The sequence below is a fragment of the Strix aluco genome, chromosome 2 (assembly GCF_031877795.1).
Source record: "Strix aluco isolate bStrAlu1 chromosome 2, bStrAlu1.hap1, whole genome shotgun sequence".
Classification (NCBI taxonomy): Eukaryota; Metazoa; Chordata; class Aves; order Strigiformes; family Strigidae; genus Strix; species Strix aluco.
Window position 1 is genome coordinate 112,820,227 of NC_133932.1, and position 22,060 is coordinate 112,842,286.

The 22,060-nt window shown below is 38.7% G+C and overlaps 1 protein-coding gene across 9 annotated transcripts in view; it reads left to right on the forward strand.

Moving 5' to 3' along the window:
- STARD13 (StAR related lipid transfer domain containing 13) overlaps positions 1–22,060 on the forward strand; it is a 328,586-nt gene that overhangs the window by 91,881 nt on the left and 214,645 nt on the right. For all 9 annotated transcript variants that reach the window (XR_012622089.1, XM_074815857.1, XM_074815859.1 and 6 more), the window contains 2 exons: positions 9,760–9,906; positions 14,496–14,630. Coding sequence is in view for 8 of the 9 variants with exons in the window: in XM_074815857.1 (XP_074671958.1) it covers positions 9,760–9,906; positions 14,496–14,630 (282 nt within the window). In the remaining variant the exon portion in view is untranslated. The remainder of the gene's footprint in view (positions 1–9,759; positions 9,907–14,495; positions 14,631–22,060) is intronic.

Below are 22,060 nucleotides of genomic sequence, written 5' to 3' on the forward strand. Positions count from 1 at the left end.
TATTACTATTATCTTTATCCTTTACCATCTTAATCTTTAGAATCTGCTCCAGAGTTCTTAAAGGAAACATTGACATTGATATTTTTAGAAAAAATGACTCTTGCTTGTGTGTTAAATTGCCAGGGCAGCGCTGGCTCTGGCACGCAGGGATTGATTCGCAGCTCTCGGTGCCGTCAGCGCCCTTTGCCCACACACCAAGCACTGACTTTCATCAAGGTGCGCTCTGACAGTTGACTGAGCATCGTGGGTGGTGGTGTGCCACAGAAGCAGACAAATCCTTCTTTAACTCAACTACTATATTAAAGAAGATTATTGCTTTGTCATTAATACCAAACAAAATCCTACTTCAACTATTGAAATAACAAGTAAAACACTGATGACCCGGTAACAGTTACGCGCTGCCCACAGCTAGACCCTGATGGGGTGAGTGGAGGAGGACACCCATGCTGGCCTCTGTTGCTCAGGGTGGGGTAGGGCTGACTTTGTTCTGGGTCCAGCAGCAAGAGTAAGGCACTAGGGCTTCCTCTCTTGAGGCACCAGTGCTTTATGCTGCAGATAAGCCTATCAGTGGCTTTTCCTCTAGGGATTTTGAAGGCTTTTCCCCGAAGTTTGCTTTACCCTTCATAGGGTTTGTGTCTGGTATCTCCTGAGTGTTACATGGGTCACAAAATAATTTTCAGTTATACCATTCTATTGCTCTTATTTGCTGTTACTGTTTCTTCTTCTTGTTTTCACTACTGGTCTCTGGGTACATTCATTTGCCTATTCCAATATTACTTTAGATTTACTAATCTCCAGGCAAACACTGTAGTTTCCACCAGTTACACTCATTTTCCTTTGTTACAGCCAGTAGAGGTGAAGTTTACTATATATACTTTGTGTCCAGCAAGGTCATGGCACCAGGGGAGGCCTCCTGTGGGCTCCACATAGGTGTTTGTCTTCACTACATCCTTCTAAATCAGAATCACTTTCAATATAGGAGAAAGATGTTCTCATTTCCACATAGGAAAAAAAAAAAAAAAAAAAAAAAAAAAAGGATCTGGTGTGGAAGAAGCAAGTGCACATGAAGATTTTCTTATTTTACCAGTATAGTAAGAGGGCTGTATGTAGCATGCAAGCACAGCATTAGAGCTTTAAATCTTGTTAGTATTTAAAAGCTACTAATGGAGCAGTCATTCACTCTTTGGAGCAGAAATTTTTTCCCCCTCCTTACTTACTGTATTAAGATGCAACATGCCCTGGTTTGCATTTATGTCTTGGAAGACCTGGATCAGACTAGAGTATTTATTTGCTACATTTATTTGCTACATTTATTTACCAGAGACCTCAGATGTTATCACAGAAGAATTCAGAATAATGCGTTATTTCTTAAGTAAGTGGGACTTTCATCAGGCTGTACACATCTTTAGTAGAAGATGGAAGTTTCAGGAGGAGCAGTGGACCTTGCAGTGTTTTGTAGCATGCATGTCTAAGTGAAAATATCATAACTGAAGAGCTGCACTTGTCATGCTTTTGTTGACTATGATCTGAGAATTCATCCAGAACTGAATTTTTAATGTTTGAATCAAATCCCAAGTAATCTAGGACACAGGCAGAATTTGGTTGCTTGACATGGAAGTCCTGTTCAGTTTGCTGCTTGATGGCCACTGTTGTGATACAATTTGCAGCTTACGTTTCTGAAAACTGGGAAAGCATCCTGTGTGAAATACCAGGTTATTATTGCCCAGTTCTTACAGGCTTTCTTTAGGCATCAGCTGCTGACCATGTCTGAGACTGGCTGTTAGGCTAGCCAGGCACTGATAAAGTCGCAGGGGGTTGTTGTTTTCTGAGCTGTTTTCTCAATTTAAGATCTCCTGCTTGCTTATTACCTGCATGTGACAAAATCGTACAATTCATTCTAAGACCAAGGGCTTGATGCTTTTTGTGAGGCTAACCTTGATTGGGAGGCAGCACATAGGTGGGACTGGTTACTCTGGGTCACTTTGGTGGACATAGAGTCTACATGTATATCCTGAGGATGAAGGTTTCCACAAAATACGATGGGGGCTGCCGCTTTCTTGTAAAAGAAGGAGGTGTTCTATTTACATTTTCCATAATTTAGTGGTTTGTCTTCTCCAGAAGAGAAGGATTCAGGTTTCTCAACAGTTTGAAAGATATTAGCCTGTGTTTTCTACCTTCCAGAAGAATTTCTGATGGTAAGTTTTTATGGGCATAGGTTCTTCTCTTGTAGCTTTGCCTGCGCAAAAATAATTCAAGAGTTGTTGAACAAATAAGAGAAATTACATGTGGTGGAAACGACTCAAATGGGTAGCCTGGGGATGAAGTCCTGTTTGTAGGGCCAATACAATAGTCTTAGCCAAGTGCTTATATGTTTTATGGAGCATAGCTGCTGGCTAAACCTCACAAAACTCTTCTGATCTGTTCCCCTCAAGGTAGGTGCTACAAATGGTAAAACAGATTTTCATGTTTGTTTCCTCTTTGGCAAGGAGAAGGGGAACTTCCTGCACAGCCACTTGTACCCAGTATTAAAGTGATACTATTCTTCTCCCTGCTGATTTTTAAAATTATGGCAGAGCTGTTGTAAAATGCACTAGGCCGAAGATGAAGCTGAGCCCAGCTCTTCTACATCCTGGATAGCTGTAACCACAACATTTTCTAAAGAGATAACCCTTTTTTAAGAAAACAGATTAAGCCCTATCCAATCTCAAAAGGTAGTCTACAGGTGCAACTAAACACACCGGGGCAAAGGATCTTTAAGTTCCCTATTCTGGTATGTAACTTTTTGTGGATTTAGTGGCATGAGACCCCTCAGCTTTTGTGAAACCCAGTCCGAAGCACACCATTGCTTAGTCAACGAGCGCTCCAGGAAGATACCCTTCTGTAAACAGGCACAGGTCAGTTACATTTTCCAAGATAGTCATGGTTAAAGTTACTGTATTTTGAAGTGAGTTATTTTTGGAGAAGTTAAATGCGTTTTAATACCTATGTGTGTAAACTGTTTTGACATTCATGGTCACTAATCGTGATGTGCAGATACAACCACTGATGCAGATGGTGCCAAACTGAATTGCAAACAGATGGTGTCAAGAATTTGACTACTGCTTAGAGCAGGTGTTTGGGATACAAGAAGTGCAGTTCACTTCCGCCACCTCAGAAGATGGAGGAAATGGTAAAATAGATAAATGATGAGCTGGCATCCACTCTGAAGCAGCTGAAAATGGGATAACCCAAGAGGATAATTCATGTGCTGAAATAGGAGCAGATGTCAATTAAGACAGCTTGTCTGGCCATTCGGGTGCCAGTTCTGTAACATGTGTCTGTAGTACAGGCTTGTCAGACAGCCTGTTTGTGAAATTCAGTGTTGCTTGACATCATAATTTGTTAGAAGGTGGAGAACTGCTGTAGGCATTGTGAACTGTGAAAATAAGAAAGGGTTTTTTTAATCACTGGAGCAAACCCAAATTGCAGTTTGTTGTTAAAACCAACTACAGGCCATTTTAAGTTGTCATATTTTAAATGAGAAGTCCAATTTGAAACTAGTTGCTTTTACTAGAAACAAAACAAACCTGCAACAGAGTTTTCATATTAGGCTATCTGGGACAAGGCTACTGCACTTTAAAACTTCTGCAGTAGTCTGCAATTGTTTTCCAAAGCATTTTGCCGCACACCTTAACTGAATTCCTTTCTTTTCCCCTTCCAATCTCTCTTTCTTGCCTTGGGTGAAGCACCATGCTGATACAGGTTATGGCCTTCAGTCCCAGAAATTAGCTCAGGTTTCTTCATCTGGGCAATATTTCCATAAACTAATATTTGGAAGACTCTGTTGTTACCAGGGCTCCTGTCCTGCTTAGCGTAGAGCAATAGTTCTTAAGAACTGATGCAGGAACCCTTGAAAGAGAGACAGGACATTAGGATTTATTTTTTTTTATACAATGGACGTTATCACTACGCAAGATCAATGTGTTGATTGCAAATTAAAGGCCAAATTTACCCATTCACTGTCTGAGAGATTAAAAGCTGTTATAAAAAGTAATTGAGTCTATTTCTGAACTGGTATGAGTTTGCGTTTAAAAAGTCAAGTAGTCAAATGCATGAAATGAGGTAAGGGTTGTGCTACATTATTTTCTCTTTGGGTTCCCTTTTCCCCCATGTTGTGCACCTTTTAATAATAAAAAACCCCCAAGTATATATCCATATTGTTCTATGTCTTGAAGTTAGCATTTCCACAATATTTTTCTATATTGAACTGTATTCATCCTCAAAGACATAGCGAGTGGTTTACTAAAATACAAACACGTAGGTTATAGAAATGCATGATTGAGCTTGGTGAAAGAAGATGAAGTCAGTTATGTGGTGGCACTGTAAGAGGAAGTGAAGAAAAGCCAGGAACAACCTTAAGTGTCATTAAAAATCAGTTTAATTTGCTCTAGAGCATCAAACACTTAGAAGGTTTCATCAGATTCATACAGATATGGCTTTTGTCACTTCTGAAAACCCGTTTGAAGAAATCAGTAGCTTGGGGCAGCACACCCTCAGGCAGAAAAGCACAAAGGAGAAAGTGACTGGACAGGAAGGAAAAAAGAAGCTCGCTACACAGACCTATTTAAAAAGTGTAAATATCATAGGTGTGGGGGAAAAGGCTTCATCCTGGAAAAGGTATTTCCTTTAAAACCAATTAAATTAACACTATATTCATATTAGTATTTCTGTAGCTTTTCTTTGGGAAAACAGCTGAGGTCCTGATAGCCCATCTTAGGTGAATGCTTCCATGTTTTGGGGATCAGAAGGATCCAGATTTGTCAGAATTTTATGTGATATCCCTGAAGAGCTTTCATTTTCCCACCAGCCAGGCTATGTGCATGGTTTTGTCTGCTGACTTGAGATACTGAAGGGACTTTCCTTGACCATTTCAGATGGATAGCAATACAGTTCTTAGAAGTGGAAAGGTTGCTCACTGCAGAGTTTACTTTACATGCTTTCCAGGACGAAGGTGCCACAACTTAATTGTCCATCTAAAAGCTCTGTAAATGTTTAAGCAACAGTATAGTGGGATATGAGGGAAAATTCCCTTTGAAATATTTTATCTTCAATATAGAAGGCACACATAAATCTATTTTGAGAATCAAAGAGTCCTTTCTATTCGAAACACTTTTTTTTTTTTTTTTGAGGGATTTTGTGTAAGGAATCAATCTGGCTTCCTCCCCCAGCCCCTGTAGGCAAAGCCACCAGTGACTGAGAGACCTTCTTTTGCACAGAGCTTCTTTTGAGAATGAAGGAGTCCCATCAGTGCAGCAAGAGCAAAATATGATATTTGATCTCTGAAATACTTCCACAAAATCATTCTTTGTGGATCTAGGCTGTACATCAGAGAGAATTTTATCTAAACAGATTTAATATTAGAGAGAAGGGTTAAATAGCATTGGTATTTTTTTATGGAGGTTAATAATTTATCACTTGAAGTTGTACAATACATTAATTATCAGAACAATTGGACTTATTGAAGGTTTCTGAAGTGAAAGCCACAAGTAACCAGATAAATTTAGAGTTGTGTAATTTTCTCATAACCCTTCACTTGGGAGTCTTTCTGCTTCCAGTATAGGATGAGGTCTGGCAGCGAGGTTAACCCTGACCTCTGAGTGTTCTATATGGACTTGTTCCTTTCTGCCACATTCTTTCAGTTTAAATTTAGATTTGCTGGCGGCTATTATGCCTCTTGCAATAAGCTTCATGGGCAAAACATTGAAACAAATATGCCTTTTATAGCAGATGTTTTTGCTGAATAAGATTAGTGAAGAACACTTGAAAGCTGAAAAACAGGGTGCAGAAGGCTTTGGTCCAAAAGGCACAAATAGTTTAATGTCTGGAATGTATTTACTTCTCAATCTAACAAAAGAACAAGTAATTGTTTAGGTGATGGACCATAATCTTGTGCCCTGTTTTACCTCTGTAATTTGTTATTGTAGTAATGAAATTTTATCTATGTAAGTGAACACAGAATCTGGATATGTGTGTGTATATGTAAGAAAAACATTAAGCTTGCTGTTCTAAAACAAACTCTGGTTGCTGTAAGAAGTAGCAACCTACAACTAAATTTTATGTTTGGCTGATTGCTAGATGTCTTAGTAAATACTATAAATAGTTGGGTTAGTTCTTCATATGCAATAACTATCTGAAGCATAATAGCTGCATTTGTAACTGCTTTAAGTTTAAGGAAGTGCATACCACTTAATTTTATATTTAGGACAGAGGATGATGCTTCTGTTTTACTATATTTGTATTCTTTTTTTTCCTAACCTGAGTATATGGGACTTGAGAAATCCATATGGCAAAGGAGTTCACTTTCAAGAGCAACATGTCATTCTCTGCCTAGTGTATGACATGATCTTCATAGACAAGATTGCTCCACCTTGACAGATTTGTTTGACAAGGATAGGACAAGAGGAAATGACCTCAAGTTGCACCAGGGGAGGTTTAGCTTGGATGTTAGGAAAAATTTCTTCACCAAAAGGGCTGTCAAGCACTGGAACAGGCTGCCCAGGGAAGTGCTTGAGTCATCATCCCTGGAGGTATTTAAAAGATGTGGTGCTTAGGGACATGGTTTAGCGGTGGACTTGGTAGTGTTAGGTTAACAGTTGGACTATAATCTAAGGGTCTTTTCCAACCTAAATGATTCTATGATTCTATATTCCAAGGTAAGATACAAAAACTGTTCCTGTAATGCACTTCTGTCTCTACACTTTTCAGGTTCTTCAAAAGATAACAGCATTCCTATGCATTGCTGAATGACTGCGGCTCCAACAAAGAAAGGAGACCTTGAGAGTATATAGAAAGAGTATTCTCCCTGTACACCTTTTTAGGGGAAAAACAATAAATAAAGCAGATCATGATTCTTAGATAGAGTGAGACTTTTTTCCTCCTGAAGGGCAAGAGACAAAAGCTTCCAAAGATACTCTGACCCTGCTGACTCTGCAGTTGCTATGAGCAAGATACAGTACAACTCTTCTGAGTACTGTGATAAGTGTCCAGCCCAGTTACTAGGGCTGAACACTGGGGAACTGTGTTCCTTGTGAATGGATTAGGCAGAATTTATTCACTGGTTAGAAGTCCTACTGTGCAGGCTCTATATTTTTGAATGTAAGTAGCATCATGTTTTTGCTGTTCAGCAGGAATTTCAGGCAACCTTTGAAATACGTAGCCAATCAGCGTTTGTTCCAAATGGTGCTTTTGTGCCAAATTTCCAATTAGTGAATGGCATTTGTTAAGTAGGCCCATTTGGCTTTATCTTGAAGGATAATGAAAACTCATCTTTTTCCTCATCCCCTTAATAGACACAATATAGAGTCTTACTGAACTGAAAAAGACAGAACTGAATGGAGAAAGCTAGGAGAGTCATAGTTTGGGGAAACTCCTTAGGACTTGTATTTGTTAGAAATTACTGTGGTTTGAGTTCTGTTACAGTAAAAGAAGAAATGTATAAAAATAAGGGGGTTTCACTCTTACAGATGTATTACATAGTATTAGTGAATGCTGGAAGTATTGATCCAGTAGGTAAATATTTGTCAAGATAAAGGCAAAGTGTGCTTCCCTACACATTGAAAGGTATTTTTCATTGTAACACAATATCGTATGTATTGTTACGTGCATTTGGAGCATCTTAGAATTATTTTAAAGCCTTTCTTAAAGTCTTCATAAATTTTCATCTTTGTATTTTCTATGGAAAATGCGAAATCAGAGACACTCTCCAGCCACCTGAAATACTCCTTTCTGTCATGGAAAAGATGGTCTGTTTGCACTTGTGTAAATCACTCCTAATTTTTATTGAACTCAAAAATCCAAACTTCTAATGTCACCTTCATTGTTTCTCACCTGGCAAGTACAATTTTTACATAGCTCATGGAAATCGAACACATTTTACTCACTTCCCTGTGTAATTGTTGCCTCAGAACTGTTTACCACTGATAGGTATGAAAACACATTCTTAAAACTCCTTTTTCTTAAATTACAGTTTAACTGGGTTGAGAAATAGAACCTTCATATTAGATTTTGACAGACTTTCTACAGTTATTGTTACTGGAGTTTGGGTTGGTTTGCGTGTTTTGTCCTTGTTGAGTTTTTTTGAGCATTCTTTAGTATTGGAAAGATCAGTACGTGAGGAAGCATAACTGCAGGAAAATGTAGAATCTACTTTGTTTACAAATGACTGTCTTAGACCTATATCACCATGCACACTTTGTCTCACTCAGAATGAGGAGTGTCTTGATACTCACTTTCTGTGGGACATCCTATATTTTAGTTTAAAATGTTTAGGAAGACAATGGGAAGCAATCAGAGTATCTGTTTAAATAATTTTAATAGCTACAGCGTTGAAATATAGCTCAGTAGTTTTAACAGCATTTCAGGAAGAATGCTCAGAGATTGTAAAACTTTGGGAAATTCCAAATAAAGATATGGAAAATGAAAGATTGGATATTTATCTTTCTGTGCTTCAAAACAATCCCTACAAAGATAATACTAGCCCCTCTGAAGGGAACATGTGTCTGTTGGCAGTATAGGACAGGTGTCTGATGATCTGGGGCCTTATTCTTAGTTACTGTGGTGAAGATGAGCAATTCCATTAGTAATAATATATGTCAGTGTAATACTGCAGTGAGTCTCCTGTATTCTATTTGTAAAGCTTTTTTCTACGATAGTGTGCAAATTACAATTATCTCTGTCCCACTTGCAAAACCCTCATAAGGAAACAAATCACCATAAAGATTTATCAAGTAAGAATAATAACAATATTCATCTAGCTCCCCTAGGTAATGTGTAGTATTGGTATGATGCTCTTAGGATTTCAGCAGGATGGCAATGCAGTATTACTGTTTGTATGCTCAGTTTGTTAGAATTGTTTGCTATGAAATTATCCTCTGTGCAAAGATATGTATCATTTGTGAAAGTAAGAAAGATGAAAGAACTGAAATAGCTTCTGGATAGGGACTAATCTGGGAAGCGGTAGCTAACCATGATGACAGAGAGGTCAGTGTGACTGTATTTTTCTTGTGGATCATTAGAAGTGATTTGAATAAGGAAAACAAGGCATAATGCAGCAGCATGCACAGGGACTGCCGTGGAAAGATGCTTAAGGGGAGTCACTGGAAAGGACTTTGAGGAAACTAAGGAACAAGAAAAGTATTTTTGGCAGTTACATTACAATGGATTAATGTTTTCATTATTCAGTGAAGCAGTTCAGATAAAAGGCAAAATGATTCCATGAAAACAGAAGGTGTTTGAGACCAGTAAATTATTCCCAGTGGATGGGCAGAAGAAAGCTGCAAGACTTGACAGAGTCTGGAATTATAGTAAGAAATAAGATACAGTGCACATGATGACCTTCAAAGTTCTCATTCTGATTGACAACAAGCAATCAGAGGAGAGATGCTAAAACAGAAGTGGCTTAAGGAGGAGACATTAAAGTTACTTCGGTTTTAGTCTTGGTTGTGCTTAGCTTGAGCTGGCAGTGGTTCACCCAAGATGAAGTGTTAGAAAGCCATTCAGATATACAGAAGTGGAGTGTGATCATTTGAGTATGAAAAACAGCTATGAATATGTGTCATCAGGATCGGAGTGATAACTGAAGCTTTCTAAATGGAGAAAAGTTACTCAAGGACAGGGAAGGAAGCGATCAGCTTTTTCCTTGAGGGCTAGAAGAAAAATGAGTCTTCAAGTTATAAAAAGCTTGAATGTTTTAAGACTTCACGTATGTTTGGTTTCTTCTAGACCCAACCAGAAAAAGGATCTGAATGGTCAGACTCTATGTCATGTCTTATGAAGAAACTGGAACAGTTGAACTTAGATATTGAAGAAGCTCTGAGTGCTGGCTCTTCTCCCTCCAGTACTCCTTCTACCAAAAGGCACAAGCAACTGGTAAGAATGTGTGTGTCATATGATATGTTTTCTAACGTTTAGCTATCAGATGCTCATCAAATCATGGTTTTCAGATCTGGTTGTGTTTCCGAATAGGCTAAGAAGCTTAGGTTCAAGGATGAAGTAAGTTACAGTTTTCACCCAATAATAACAAAAATTCTAATTTCATTAGACAACTAACAGCCAAATAACCAGAAATGTCATGGAATGAAACTTGTAGGTTTTCTGTCAATATAGCTTAAAGACATTAAACACCTTTTTTAGAGAGGAATTTGAATCCTGATGGTTGCATTTGATAGTTTTTCAGGATAGAATATTGTTGAAATGTTGAAATATTGAAAGTTACGGTGCTGGCCTATTTACACTTGTTATATTTAGTTAAAGACATAACAGCAAGAGAGACACTATGTATTTTCATTAAGAGTTGAATTAATATTTTTGTTTATTTTATCTGAATATTTGATTTAGAGATGCATTCCTCTAGTTAACAATATTTTGTGGTAGCAGGTGTCATCAGTTGATGACACACAGTTTCCCAAGCTTTTATTTTGGGGGCAAATGGGATTAAGGAGCAATGATATTTAAGTAATTTTTGAATAAGCAAGATTTTTTATAGATGCAAGTAACTGGAGAGTGAACAGTGTGAGAAGTAGAAGTGTTTGTTCTCTGCTTTAGGCTATGATTAAAGTTCTTAAGATAGAATTGTTTGGATTTGCAGCTCTGAATGTTAGTTCTGGCTTGAAATTCCTGGAAGGTGAGCTTGTTTGGATGCTTTTTCCATTGTCGCTGTTTCCATGATGCTTCATTTTGTAAAAGTAAATTCTTTAAGCGTATGTCTATGTGGATCACCATGTAAATGTTTATGTCTCTCAAGGTAGGACGTTCAGAATCTTGCATCTCAGTATTGTGTTTTGCAGTATGCATTTTCATATTCTGCAGAGAGAGTGTTAGTAACAGAGTGGTCATGACTGTCTCTCATTTCTTTCTTATTGTACATGTCAGCAAGTCAGAACTAGCTCTGTTTAACTGAACTAATTTCAGCATTAACTTGTATATTAATGGACAGTGTTCTGTCTTGTAGGAGACTGCTCAATGTCTTCTGTCTAAATAGGGTGGTACTGTAGTCTGCTTTTCTTCCTGAAAGTGAAATCCAAGCCATCAGAGTTTAAGCACTTCCCATTGTGAGGCAGTCTGGTTTTGGTAACCAGTGATCCAAACACCAGTGATTTTATGGCTGTGCCTATTCTACTAAGGCAAAAGCCATGGTTTTGTTAGGCATATTCTTTTTCCATGATGACTTGAACATCATAGGACACTGGACTTCAAATCCATTGCTGCAGCATTCAATGAAGGGCATGTAATGTATGGACAGCAGAAAACCAAATCCAAATAGACAGTGTTTTCAAATGCCTTTTGATACACAAGAACAACATCGTCAAAAGTGGTTGCATAGAGAATACCAGCACCAGCATCCCAGATGCTTTCACTTCTCTTACTGAAGCCTAGTGGCAAGACATCTTCTGAGTACAGACGCCAGGACTTCGGGCACAGCCATCTGCCTGGGCCATATCCCCGCTCCAAAAGCCTATGCTAGTGATACAGAGCTGGTCATGTTTACTATGCTGATAACACCTAACTCCAAGCCAGTCTCACTGGTCTTGGCACACTTGTTTCCCTTACCAATAGTTGCATCTCTTTGGATAAGTCCAAAAAGATTTCAAGAATGTTTCTAATATCGATGCCAAAATTACCATTTTCCTCAATATGATACTTGAGCAGTTACACTCCTCTTCATCAAGTCACATCTTCTCACGCTGAAGCAGGAGAGGTTGCTTCTTAATTGTCTGTGGACAGGCAAACGTGAATCAACCACATCTTTATTGTGGCCTTATTTGGCAGACTGGAAATGTCCTCAAAACCTCCAAGAGCCAATTTCACTACAGGAGCTGGAGAGGTCATTTAACACAAAGGTCTTCCTGATGAGACCAGCAAGATCAGAGCAAGAAAAGAGTCAGTGACAATCTGTTGTAGAACAGATGATGAGACACCCTTTGCTGTCTCCTGCAAAGGTATTTGTAGGACAAAGGAATCATCTGCCCTAGTTCAAACATTTAAGAATAATTTGCCTCAAAATGGGTTGACCTTAGTCTTCCTGTATAGTCAAAGCAGAGAAATACATCCTCCTAAATCTCTCCATGAATTCACTATGAAGAAACAGATTTCACAAATCTAAAAATGGCAGTTGCAGTGGAAAAAAAGAACTAACTCCTGTTTTCATACAAGTTGTATGAGTAATGTGTCTTCTATCAATTCATCCCATTTAGTCTTTATTTCTTATTATAGCTTGTAATTTGTTCCACACATATCAAATGTTTTATTCTTGTCACTCACAATGAAACTTGAATAGAAAGAACACCTATCTCAGACATATGTTTGCTAGTAACTGTGTAAATTTGGCTTCTATAAAATTATGAACCGCTTATGGGTTCTTCATATGTTTTTATCCTATTTTGATTATATAAACTAGGAACTGACACAAGAAATTATGATGAAAATGCTTTTGGGTGAAGCACTCACAGTTACAAGGCCGACTTGTAGACCTGAGGTCTCCGAAGTAGGTGACTACTGTATGAGTGGCAACATGTTTGTTGGAGATCCTGCTCTGAAAATTTGTCTCTTGAGGGTGTGGGCAATTTTTAACAGATGACACAGTATTTGTTTCTTCAGGCAAATACTGTGTCTCAGAAATATATTTTGTAATTTAATCACTAGGTTGAGCCAGTTGGTTTTCTACTGAAGGATTTTTCATCTGTTTGTGGAAGTAACTCTTTGATATTTTATTTTTCTTTACATTTTTCTGTTGTGAAGGTATCTATTATTAATACTACTCAATTGAACAAAAATTTTGCAGGAAGAAGTCTAAATATTTGCTCATGAAAATAGACTGGGTGAATAAATGTTATGGGACTTATTGAGTGAGAGTAGGGGTCTTGCAGTATTTTGGTAAACAAATTTAAGGTGTTTTCTAAAATGTGAAATGACTTTTAGAAGAATGGTAAAAGGCAGTATGTCTTTACATCCCTGTAAACTGCAAGTTACTGCTGATCAGGTTTTTTTATTGGGAAATAGTATGGGGCAGTAGCATTAGCTGGATGACTGGGTATCTGATCCAGAAAAGATATTAAAAGTAATTATCTGTCATCAGATTATTTTCTGAAACACTCTCTTACCGATGCTATAAATATATGAGTTAAGTACAAAAAGCTGGCCTATGTGAATATATTAACAGCAAAACTGCTAGCTTTGGAAAACTGCAATTAATAGTACTGCTCCTCTAAAACCTGTACCTTTCCTATGGAAAAAAAAAGTCTTTCTTAGCAATCTAGAAGGCAGTACTTTGTAAATGAGACAGGAGAGATAAAACCCTCTTGCTGTAAACAGCATGTTTCCCTGTTGTTTAATGTATCTGCTTCATTGCCATTTGATGTCTAGTATTCAGTTTCAGTACAGAAAAAAACAGCAGATCTGAAGAATGAGAATCACGTTTTTCAGTTTTAGTCCTTTATCTCATGGATAGTGACAGAGAAATCCTGTTTGGTTATAATTACTCCATCTTAGAGATAAGACTTTCATTGTACAAAACTTTGTCTTTAACTTACACATTCTCTTAATTCTTGGAGGAGTAGTGTATTATCTTCAAACTTTTTTTGGCCACATACTGATACTTTTGCCAGCTTTTCAAAGCTTCCTCATTTTACAACCCTAAAAATATACTAACTGGGAACTAGGCAGTTCCTGTTAAAGACCAGCAGCAAATTTGTCCTCATATGAAGAGGAGCAGCCAGAAAATAGGCTGATTTTGATTGATTGTACCCAACAGCTTGGGACTGCTCTGCAGTGCACCTATGATCCTGGTTCCCTGACTGTTGCCAGCATGGATCCTGTTGGACTGCAGCATGGCTTGCTCCTTGCTCCCACACCTCGTCGTTCTATTGAGGCAAACCAGGATATATGGGGGAATGTTGTGCATTTGGTCTCTTCCTGGCATTGCATTCATTGTGGCCAGGTACATGTGGGCCCAGAGTTAGGACATGCATCTTTTAAAAAATGTTGTGGGAGTGGAGCAATCAGGTGAGATCTCCCCAGGTTTGAGGGAAAAGGAAAAGTGGATTTGGAAAGTTCAGAGTCTGTAATTTGAAAATGGGACTCTGTTTAAGTTAGAAAAATGAACATGAAATAAAGTGAAAAGATAGTTATAAATAATTTGAATAAAACCATTTCTTTCTAATGTAGAGGTGATTCAGTTCTTTGATATTTAGGAAGGTGTACTACTATTTGTTAGTTCTTCAGTTGTGTATACTAGCTGTTAAGGAAACCACTTCACATAATATCTGGATGTCTAACTTAGCAAAATGTAAAAGTGATGCAGCAGGTGGTTTTAAGAAAAAAGATTGAGGCCAAATGTTTACCTTCCATCAGAGAAAAAAAAGCTTGTAAAAGATAAAATTCCAATGTTTTTGTCTTCCAGTTCACATTAAAAATATTTATGACTTGCCTTTATTTACAGGGTTTTTAAAATTCTCTTACAGTGCCCTGTTCAATTGGAGACAGGCTTTTATGGAGATCATCAAGGAAAGGGATCTTGGAGAAATAGAAGAGCAAACTACCAGGATCTAGACTGTTTGCCTTACCCAGTGTCAACTGGAGCACGACCTAAAACTGATGTAAGTAGCTACAGCACTTTTACAGCATTCTCTGACTCTCAGGTCCTTGCGTTTCTTCAAAGTAATTTGTTCTGCAAATGTTGCACTAGAAGGAGATTGGTTTGCAAAACAGGTATAGATAAATGTTCATCAATCTTGAGTTAATGAGACTCCAGGGCTGTGGGATTCATCTAATCTGATTTTAGACAACACTAATGAAGACTTCTACATCTGAACTAGTCACTTGGATTGCCTTTGTAGAAACAGGCACTTCTAAAGAGTAATTCATCTCACCTGGAGGTTACACATGATGGATTCCAGGCATCAGAGCCACTACTGCATCTTTTTCTTCATTGCTTATTTTGGAATTAGTCTCTTAGGATTTTTAATTTGGCTGTTGCTTATGCCCAGTTCAGGGTGGATTCCACCCTACATTCTCTGTAAGCGGAAGTAGTCAGCTCTGGAGATTTAATTAAGCCATTTTTCTAACCAATAATAGCAATATTTGTTTTGGGGTTTTTTTTCACAAGGTGATGCTGTAGTCTGCAATCGAAGTCTGATAAAATTTGTCAGAGGATTTTCTCAAAAGTCTTTGATTCACTTTCTCAATAGCTAAATGTAAGCTATTTTAGGATCAGTGCCTTTGTTCTGAAATGCAGATGGGTTTTGCCTCTCAGTTTTAAATTACTTGGGTGCCAGCAGTGTCCGTGATCATCACACAACATAAAAATGGCTGCATGGATTGAATCAAAGGTACTTAAGAGTTCAGTATCCTTTCTTTGGCAGTGGCCAATGTTGGATGTTCAGGAAAGAAGTGTAAGAACATGGTAAGCAGATAGTAAGCCATCTCAGCTTCCTTTGAGTTATTTATCATGCAGACACATTGAAGCCAGACACTATATTGCAGTTCTGTAATTAATAGCCCCCAAGGGTCTTTTTGCCACTAGTTGTGTCTTTTGTATTCATTAGTATTCATTTGATCTTTTGATACTCAAAGCGTCTTGTAGCAATCAGTTCCAATGTTTAATTGTGGGAGTATGGGAAAAAACACCTATTTCTTGTTGTAAATTTGCTACTGGATTATTAATTTGGCTGTAATTCTTGTACTGTGAAAAACTGAATCTTAGGAATTTTGTATGAACTAGTGAATACCTGAGACTGAGGTTTCTTTTTCAGTGTGTCTGGCTGTATTTATTGGTATTGAATTTCATCTGCCTGTTTCAGCATCATGAGGTCCTTTTGCAACAATTGGCAGTCAGTTTTTGTTTTTATTAACCTCTGTAATTTAATATAATCAGAAAACTCTGTCCCTTTTTATTCCTCCATTTTCCAGATCATTTATGAGTATATTGAACATGTATCTGTGAGACTGTCAGGTCATATCCATCCACTGTAAAAGAAAACAACCAATTATTCCTAACCTTTCTTTTCACTTCTATTTAGCAATGAAAAGACATTTTTGTTTCTTGATGCCTTTTTTTATTATTCCTCCTTGACAGTATAGTTTGAGTCTGTTAGATAACTTCATCAGAAGCTTTTTGAAATGGAAGTACATTGTAGCAACCAAATCACCCATATCTGCATGATCATTCAAAGAACTTGGCCTCCAAAACCCATACTTACACTTCCCTGTTAGCCTGTGTTATTATCCATGTGTTTATTCTGTTTTAAGAATACTTTCTGGTAATTTTCTGCCATGCATCTCAGTCCTACTAGCATCTCTTCCACAAATAGCTTCAGAGGCATTTGCAGATATTGGCACATATTGTCCACCCTCCGTTCCTCTGACCCCAAAGCCAATAGGTTTTAGCAATAATTACACATTAAGTAAATAGCTCAGCAGTTGTCTTTCTCCAGATGAGGTGCTTATTTCAAGTTATACGTGCAATTTTATATTAATTATATTAAAGGTATCTTTAAAACTGTCATACTGTTCATCCACCAAATAGTTATATGCGTGCCACCATACAAATTCTGTATTTCATTAAATGAGCCTACTCCTGTTCACTGGAATGGAATTTTGAAGGTGAGCTCCATTTGCTTACTAATTGAAAAAATTATTGTCTTCCCATTAGCTATTTCCTTTCCTTAGAAAATAAATGTGCTGTTTTCCATTTCTGCAAAAGCACAAACATTTGTTCTGATTTGTCACTTGTTCTAGTTGGAAAAGATAGTAGAGTTCAGTAAAAAAGGTATTTGCCAACTTTATTTGTTTTATACCTCAGCAAAATGTTGCTTAACTGCCTTTCCACTAATACTGTGTATATAATTTTGAAGTGATGTTGCAGTAATGCTGTTGTTTGGCTAGAAGTTGCAGAAGAGAAGGCAGAAAAAGTAACTTTGGGGTTTTTTCTCTTTTATGAAGTCTACATTTCTCTTTTGTTGAAATACAGGAAATACTAGTACAATAAATAGCAGTTCCATGAATCTTCATCAGTACAGCCCATGTATTGTATCAAACATTTTTATAATCTTGTAGTAACAGCAGTGTAATGTGGAAAGTACTACTGTTGTTTAGGGCACCGTCTAATCTAGAAACCTACTGGAGGTACAGAATTTCTTTAGAAATTAATAGGCTTTGTTTTTTAATTTGGCCAGTGCTTTAAATTAGGCATAAATGCTGAAACTGGGTGTTTGCAAATTTCATTCAGGAGAGTAGATCATTTTACTTCCTTCAAAGTGCTGCTTTTGGTGTATGTGCCATATTTCAGGCAAATACAAATAATGCCATGTCTAGCTCCAGGCATTCAGTCTGTATGAGTCTGTCATGTCTCTCCAATACCCAAATTTTCACCACTTATTCCTTAAGATACAAACTTTCCATATTTTTTAAAAAGGGTATGCCAAAGTTAATTTTTTACAGTAAAGGGGATGGATCCTGCCTGACAAACCTGATCTTCTTCTACGACAGGGCGACCTGTTTATTGGATGAGGGAAAGGCTGTGGATGTTGTTTACCTTGACTTTGGCAAGGCCTTTGACACCGTTTCCCACAGCATTCTCCTGGCAAAACTGGCTGCTCGTGGCTTGGATGGACATATGCTTCACTGGGTAAAAAACTGGCTGGATGGCCGGCCCCAAAGAGTTGTGGTGAACGGAGTTAAATCCAGTTGGCGGCCGGTCACGAGTGGTGTCCCCCAGGGCTCAGTTTTGGGGCCACTCCTCTTTAACATCTTTATTGATGATCTAGACGAGAGGATCAAATGCACCCTCAGTAAGTTTGCAGATGACACCAAATTGGGTGGGAGTGTTGATCTGCTCGAGGGTAGGGAGGCTCTGCAGAGAGACCTGGACAGGCTGGAGCGATGGGCTAAGGCCAACTGTAGGAGTTTCAATAAGGCCAAATGCCGGGTGCTGCACTTGGGCCACAACAACCCCCAGCAGCGCTACAGGCTTGGGGAGCAGTGGCTGGAGAGCTGCCAGTCAGAGAGGGACCTGGGGGTGTTGATCGACAGCCGGCTGAACATGAGCCAGCAGTGTGCCCAGGTGGCCAAGAAGGCCAATGGCATCCTGGCTTGTATCAGAAATAGCGTGGCCAGCAGGGACAGGGAAGTGATCTTACCCCTGTACTCGGCACTGGTGAGGCCGCACCTCGATTACTGTGTTCAGTTTTGGGCCCCTCACTACAAAAAGGACATTGAATTGCTCGAGCGTGTCCAAAGAAGGGCAACGAAGCTGGTGAAGGATCTGGAGCACATGTCGTACGAGGAGCGGCTGAGGGAACTGGGGTTGTTTAGTTTGGAGAAGAGGAGGCTGAGGGGAGACCTCATCGCCCTCTACAGCTACCTGAAAGGAGGTTGCAGAGAGCTGGGGATGAGTCTCTTTAACCAAGTAACAAGCGATAGGACAAGAGGGAATGGCCTCAAGTTGCACCAGGGAAGGTTTAGACTAGATATTAGGAAGCATTTTTTTACAGAACATGTTAGGTGTTGGAATGGGCTGCCCAGGGAGGTGGTGGAGTCCCCATCCCTGGAGGTGTTTAAGAGTCGGGTTGACATAGCGCTGAGGGATATGGTGTAGTTGGGAACTGTCAGTGTTAGGTTAACGTTTGGACTGGATGATCTTCAAGGTCTTTTCCAACCTAGATGATTCTGTGACAAAACGCCTAATTCCTTCTGTGTCACACCCAGGGTTGCCTCTGTTTAACCCCCGTTATCCAAGTGGTATAATCATAACTTGGGAGTAACACAAAGATAAATCAGATATGTTGTATTTTGAAGAGCTAGTTTTTCTTCTCTTCCAATTTTTTATGAGTCAGGAGGTCAAAAAGAGCTTATCTGTCTCCACTTCCCAGGAACTCATATACCCAGGTATTTAGAGAACCAAATACTCCGTAACTTACTGAGATTAGCAAATATAGCAGAGAAGACCAATGTTAGAAATAGCAGGGATGCTGTAATTCAGGAATAATGTGCAGAAAATCATGCAGGGGACAGTTGTTTGATTCTCAATACAAGGCAGTAATGTTAGCTGCACACTTTTATGGATACTAACTACACTGCTTAAAAGGTGCCATGAAGGTTTCTTTGGCAAACTTGTGTCACAGTAGATATTCTGTTTATATGTCTTTAAAAGATGACTCACACTTGTTACAATATTTTGCTAGAATAATAGTGAAAATCATGGTTTTAAGACAATGATGTGTCATCTCATGTCTCCCCTCCTTCCTTCCCCTAAAAAATTACTTCAGTGAAACGTTATTTATGAGGTACTAAAGGAAATATGTACCTAAGGTGGTAGGGAAATCAGGTACCTGAGAGACAAACAACAAAGTTTCACTTGACAAATGCTGACATTTGTAAGTCCATGTCTACATCGTATAGATTCCATTAATGGCGAGAAAAAAGCACTTCTACGGCAAGATCCATCTCACCCTGAAGTAGTCATCTAAATGTAAGTCACCTGGTTGAAGTGCTTTGTGCCCCCAAAAGTGCTGATGTTGGTTGGTTAAGATTTTGAAGAGGCTGGGGTAACTGGCTGAGACATAGGTGCTTAGAGCTGGGTGAGCTAAATCCCTCCCATGGCATGTAAATTACAATCTGGCATTTGATGGGTAGTGCCTGCCTCTCCATGCACTGAGCAGAGGAAACTGTGAGGCCCGGGTGGTCTAATTTACAAGTCTAATACCAGGTGGTATGAAAACCCTCTAGCTCTTGCAGATAACATAATATCCTCTGCAGTATGCACTCTGTGAATTAGTAAGAAAACAAAACTTCATATATTGGTAACAAAGTGGGCTTTTTCCTTTATGTCTGGTTTTATGTTTTCTGTTTAAGTGTAGTTGATGAGCATGGTTTTGATTTCTCATGCTTTAGTTCCACAGGGAGCTTGAGTTCATTAAACCGAGACAGCTAAAATTAATCATTTTATAGACTTCAGGTTTGTTTTAACCTGGATTCTTGTTCTGGTTCACTGCTCAGCATAGATATGTAGGCTGGTGCAAGAGAGGGTCAGAGTGGCTGGAGATGAGACAGGGTGAATTGCTTCTTTCAGCATCAGTGCTAGCTTCTGGTAGCTTAAACTGTCTGTAGAACTATAGTTTATCTGTGCTAAGCCGCTTGGTTCAGAAAATGGGAAGCAAAACAGTGCCTTGTAACCCATATGACTGAAGAGTGTTTGTGATTCTTTTAAGAAGATTTTTTTTTTTCTGAGAAATGCTATTTGATGCTATAAACAGTATCTCAGAGTTTAGGTCAGAGGTTACAGAGATGTCTGATATCTTCTGACATTGTTTAGAAATGTAAAACTAATAATACCATAATCTATGACTATAGTAGTCATTATCTCTCTGTAGGCAGTGTGATGCCTGCCTGACCCTCTGACTTTGTTTGAGGCCAGAGATATTCAAAAGTAAAAACAGCTGAAGGAAAATCAGAATCATTGTGTTTCTCATGCACTACTTGTTCAATATTGCTGCCCCTGAACCATCAGGGATCAGAGATTATTCCATTAGTGACAAGCCTTTTTTCAAATAGTTGCCAACATCCAGTGCAGAAGGAAGTTATAATGTGACAGCTCATAACAGTTTGTACTTCTACTAAGAACTCTTTTGGAATTTGAGGATCTTAAAATATTTGCAAACCTTAGGCTGATCCTTCATTTCTCCATGAAATATGTAAGCAGAGTCTTCATTTTACGTCCAAGATTAGAAGATAAGTATATACAGCCTGGCTCTGAAATAAGTTTCACACACTATCACTACTGGATGCAGTCATAAATTTATCAGTTCACAGTACAATTTACAGCAGCAGTTATGTCCAGTATCTAGTAGGGTGTGTTTCCCTAGGTGAAGATTAGGCAGATCATGCCTTACTCTGACCTTGTCCCTCACTGACAAAGTTGATAGTAAAGCCCCAGAAGACTTGTGCAACCCCCAGGCAAAGATTTTTTTACCTCAGAGAGCTCTCTGCCCATTCTGTTATCAGGCCACTTTGTATGACCCACAAAGTGCAAGAAGGTGAAATAAGAAACCTAGATCTGAGTGACAGAGACATGGTGTTTGATGCTTCATTTTCTCAAAGAGATGAAGTAGAGGAATAGTGCTTGAAGACAGAGTTATTTGGCTTTGTTGGAACTGAAGAATTCTGTCTATACTTCAACTAAATGTGCTTGCTTGTAAAAGTATCATAGCTCATGCAGATACAAGATGCAGAAATCTGTAGGAATCAGGTCCTCACTGACTTTCTCAAAGTCATACTGGTTGGTTGCAGCATGATCAAGAACAGATTCTCTACAGAGTCTGTGTTTTTGCTACTAGACCATCCTTCCTCATAAAGAGTGCTAAGGCCAATTATCACCATTCTTGCAAAGCCAAGTTTCAAACTGTGTCCTTTAGTCATGTGAATTGCTTTCCTATGTATTCTTAATGTTGACATTAATGATGCCAGCAAATTAGCTCTCCAGTGTAGATGCAGGTAGCCTGAAACAACATCTCTGTAGAATTTTTCTTCTTGCTTTTAGTACTTAATACAACCAGTATCCCGCTGGGACAGAGGCATAGTGAAATAGTCCGGTAAAGTGACCCACTCTGCTTCCAGCTGTACCTTGTTATGGTGGACTTTCTCACCTCTGAACAGGATGGATGCCTTTCCATTCTTCCCCCACTCGATTCACACGGTGAGGAGATTGCCCTTCTTGCCCAGGAGCACTCTAGACTTGTAGGCATTTCTGAGATGATCAAGTGCTCCTGAAAGACAGAATTTTCCCTGCTTTAAAATGAGTTAGTTTCTTGGTAGCAGAGGAATTCATTGTCCCAGAAAGACCCTGTACTAGCTCTATCAAAAAACAGGCTAATTGGGAGTGAAGGGCAAGCAGCTTCCTTCCTTCCCATTTTTAACAGCGAAAGCTATATATATATATAACTAATATATATAGCTCTCTCTATATATAACTAATACTGCAGGCTTTCTCATCCACTTTGTTTCCAGTGCACTGACAGCACTCTGGCCAAAG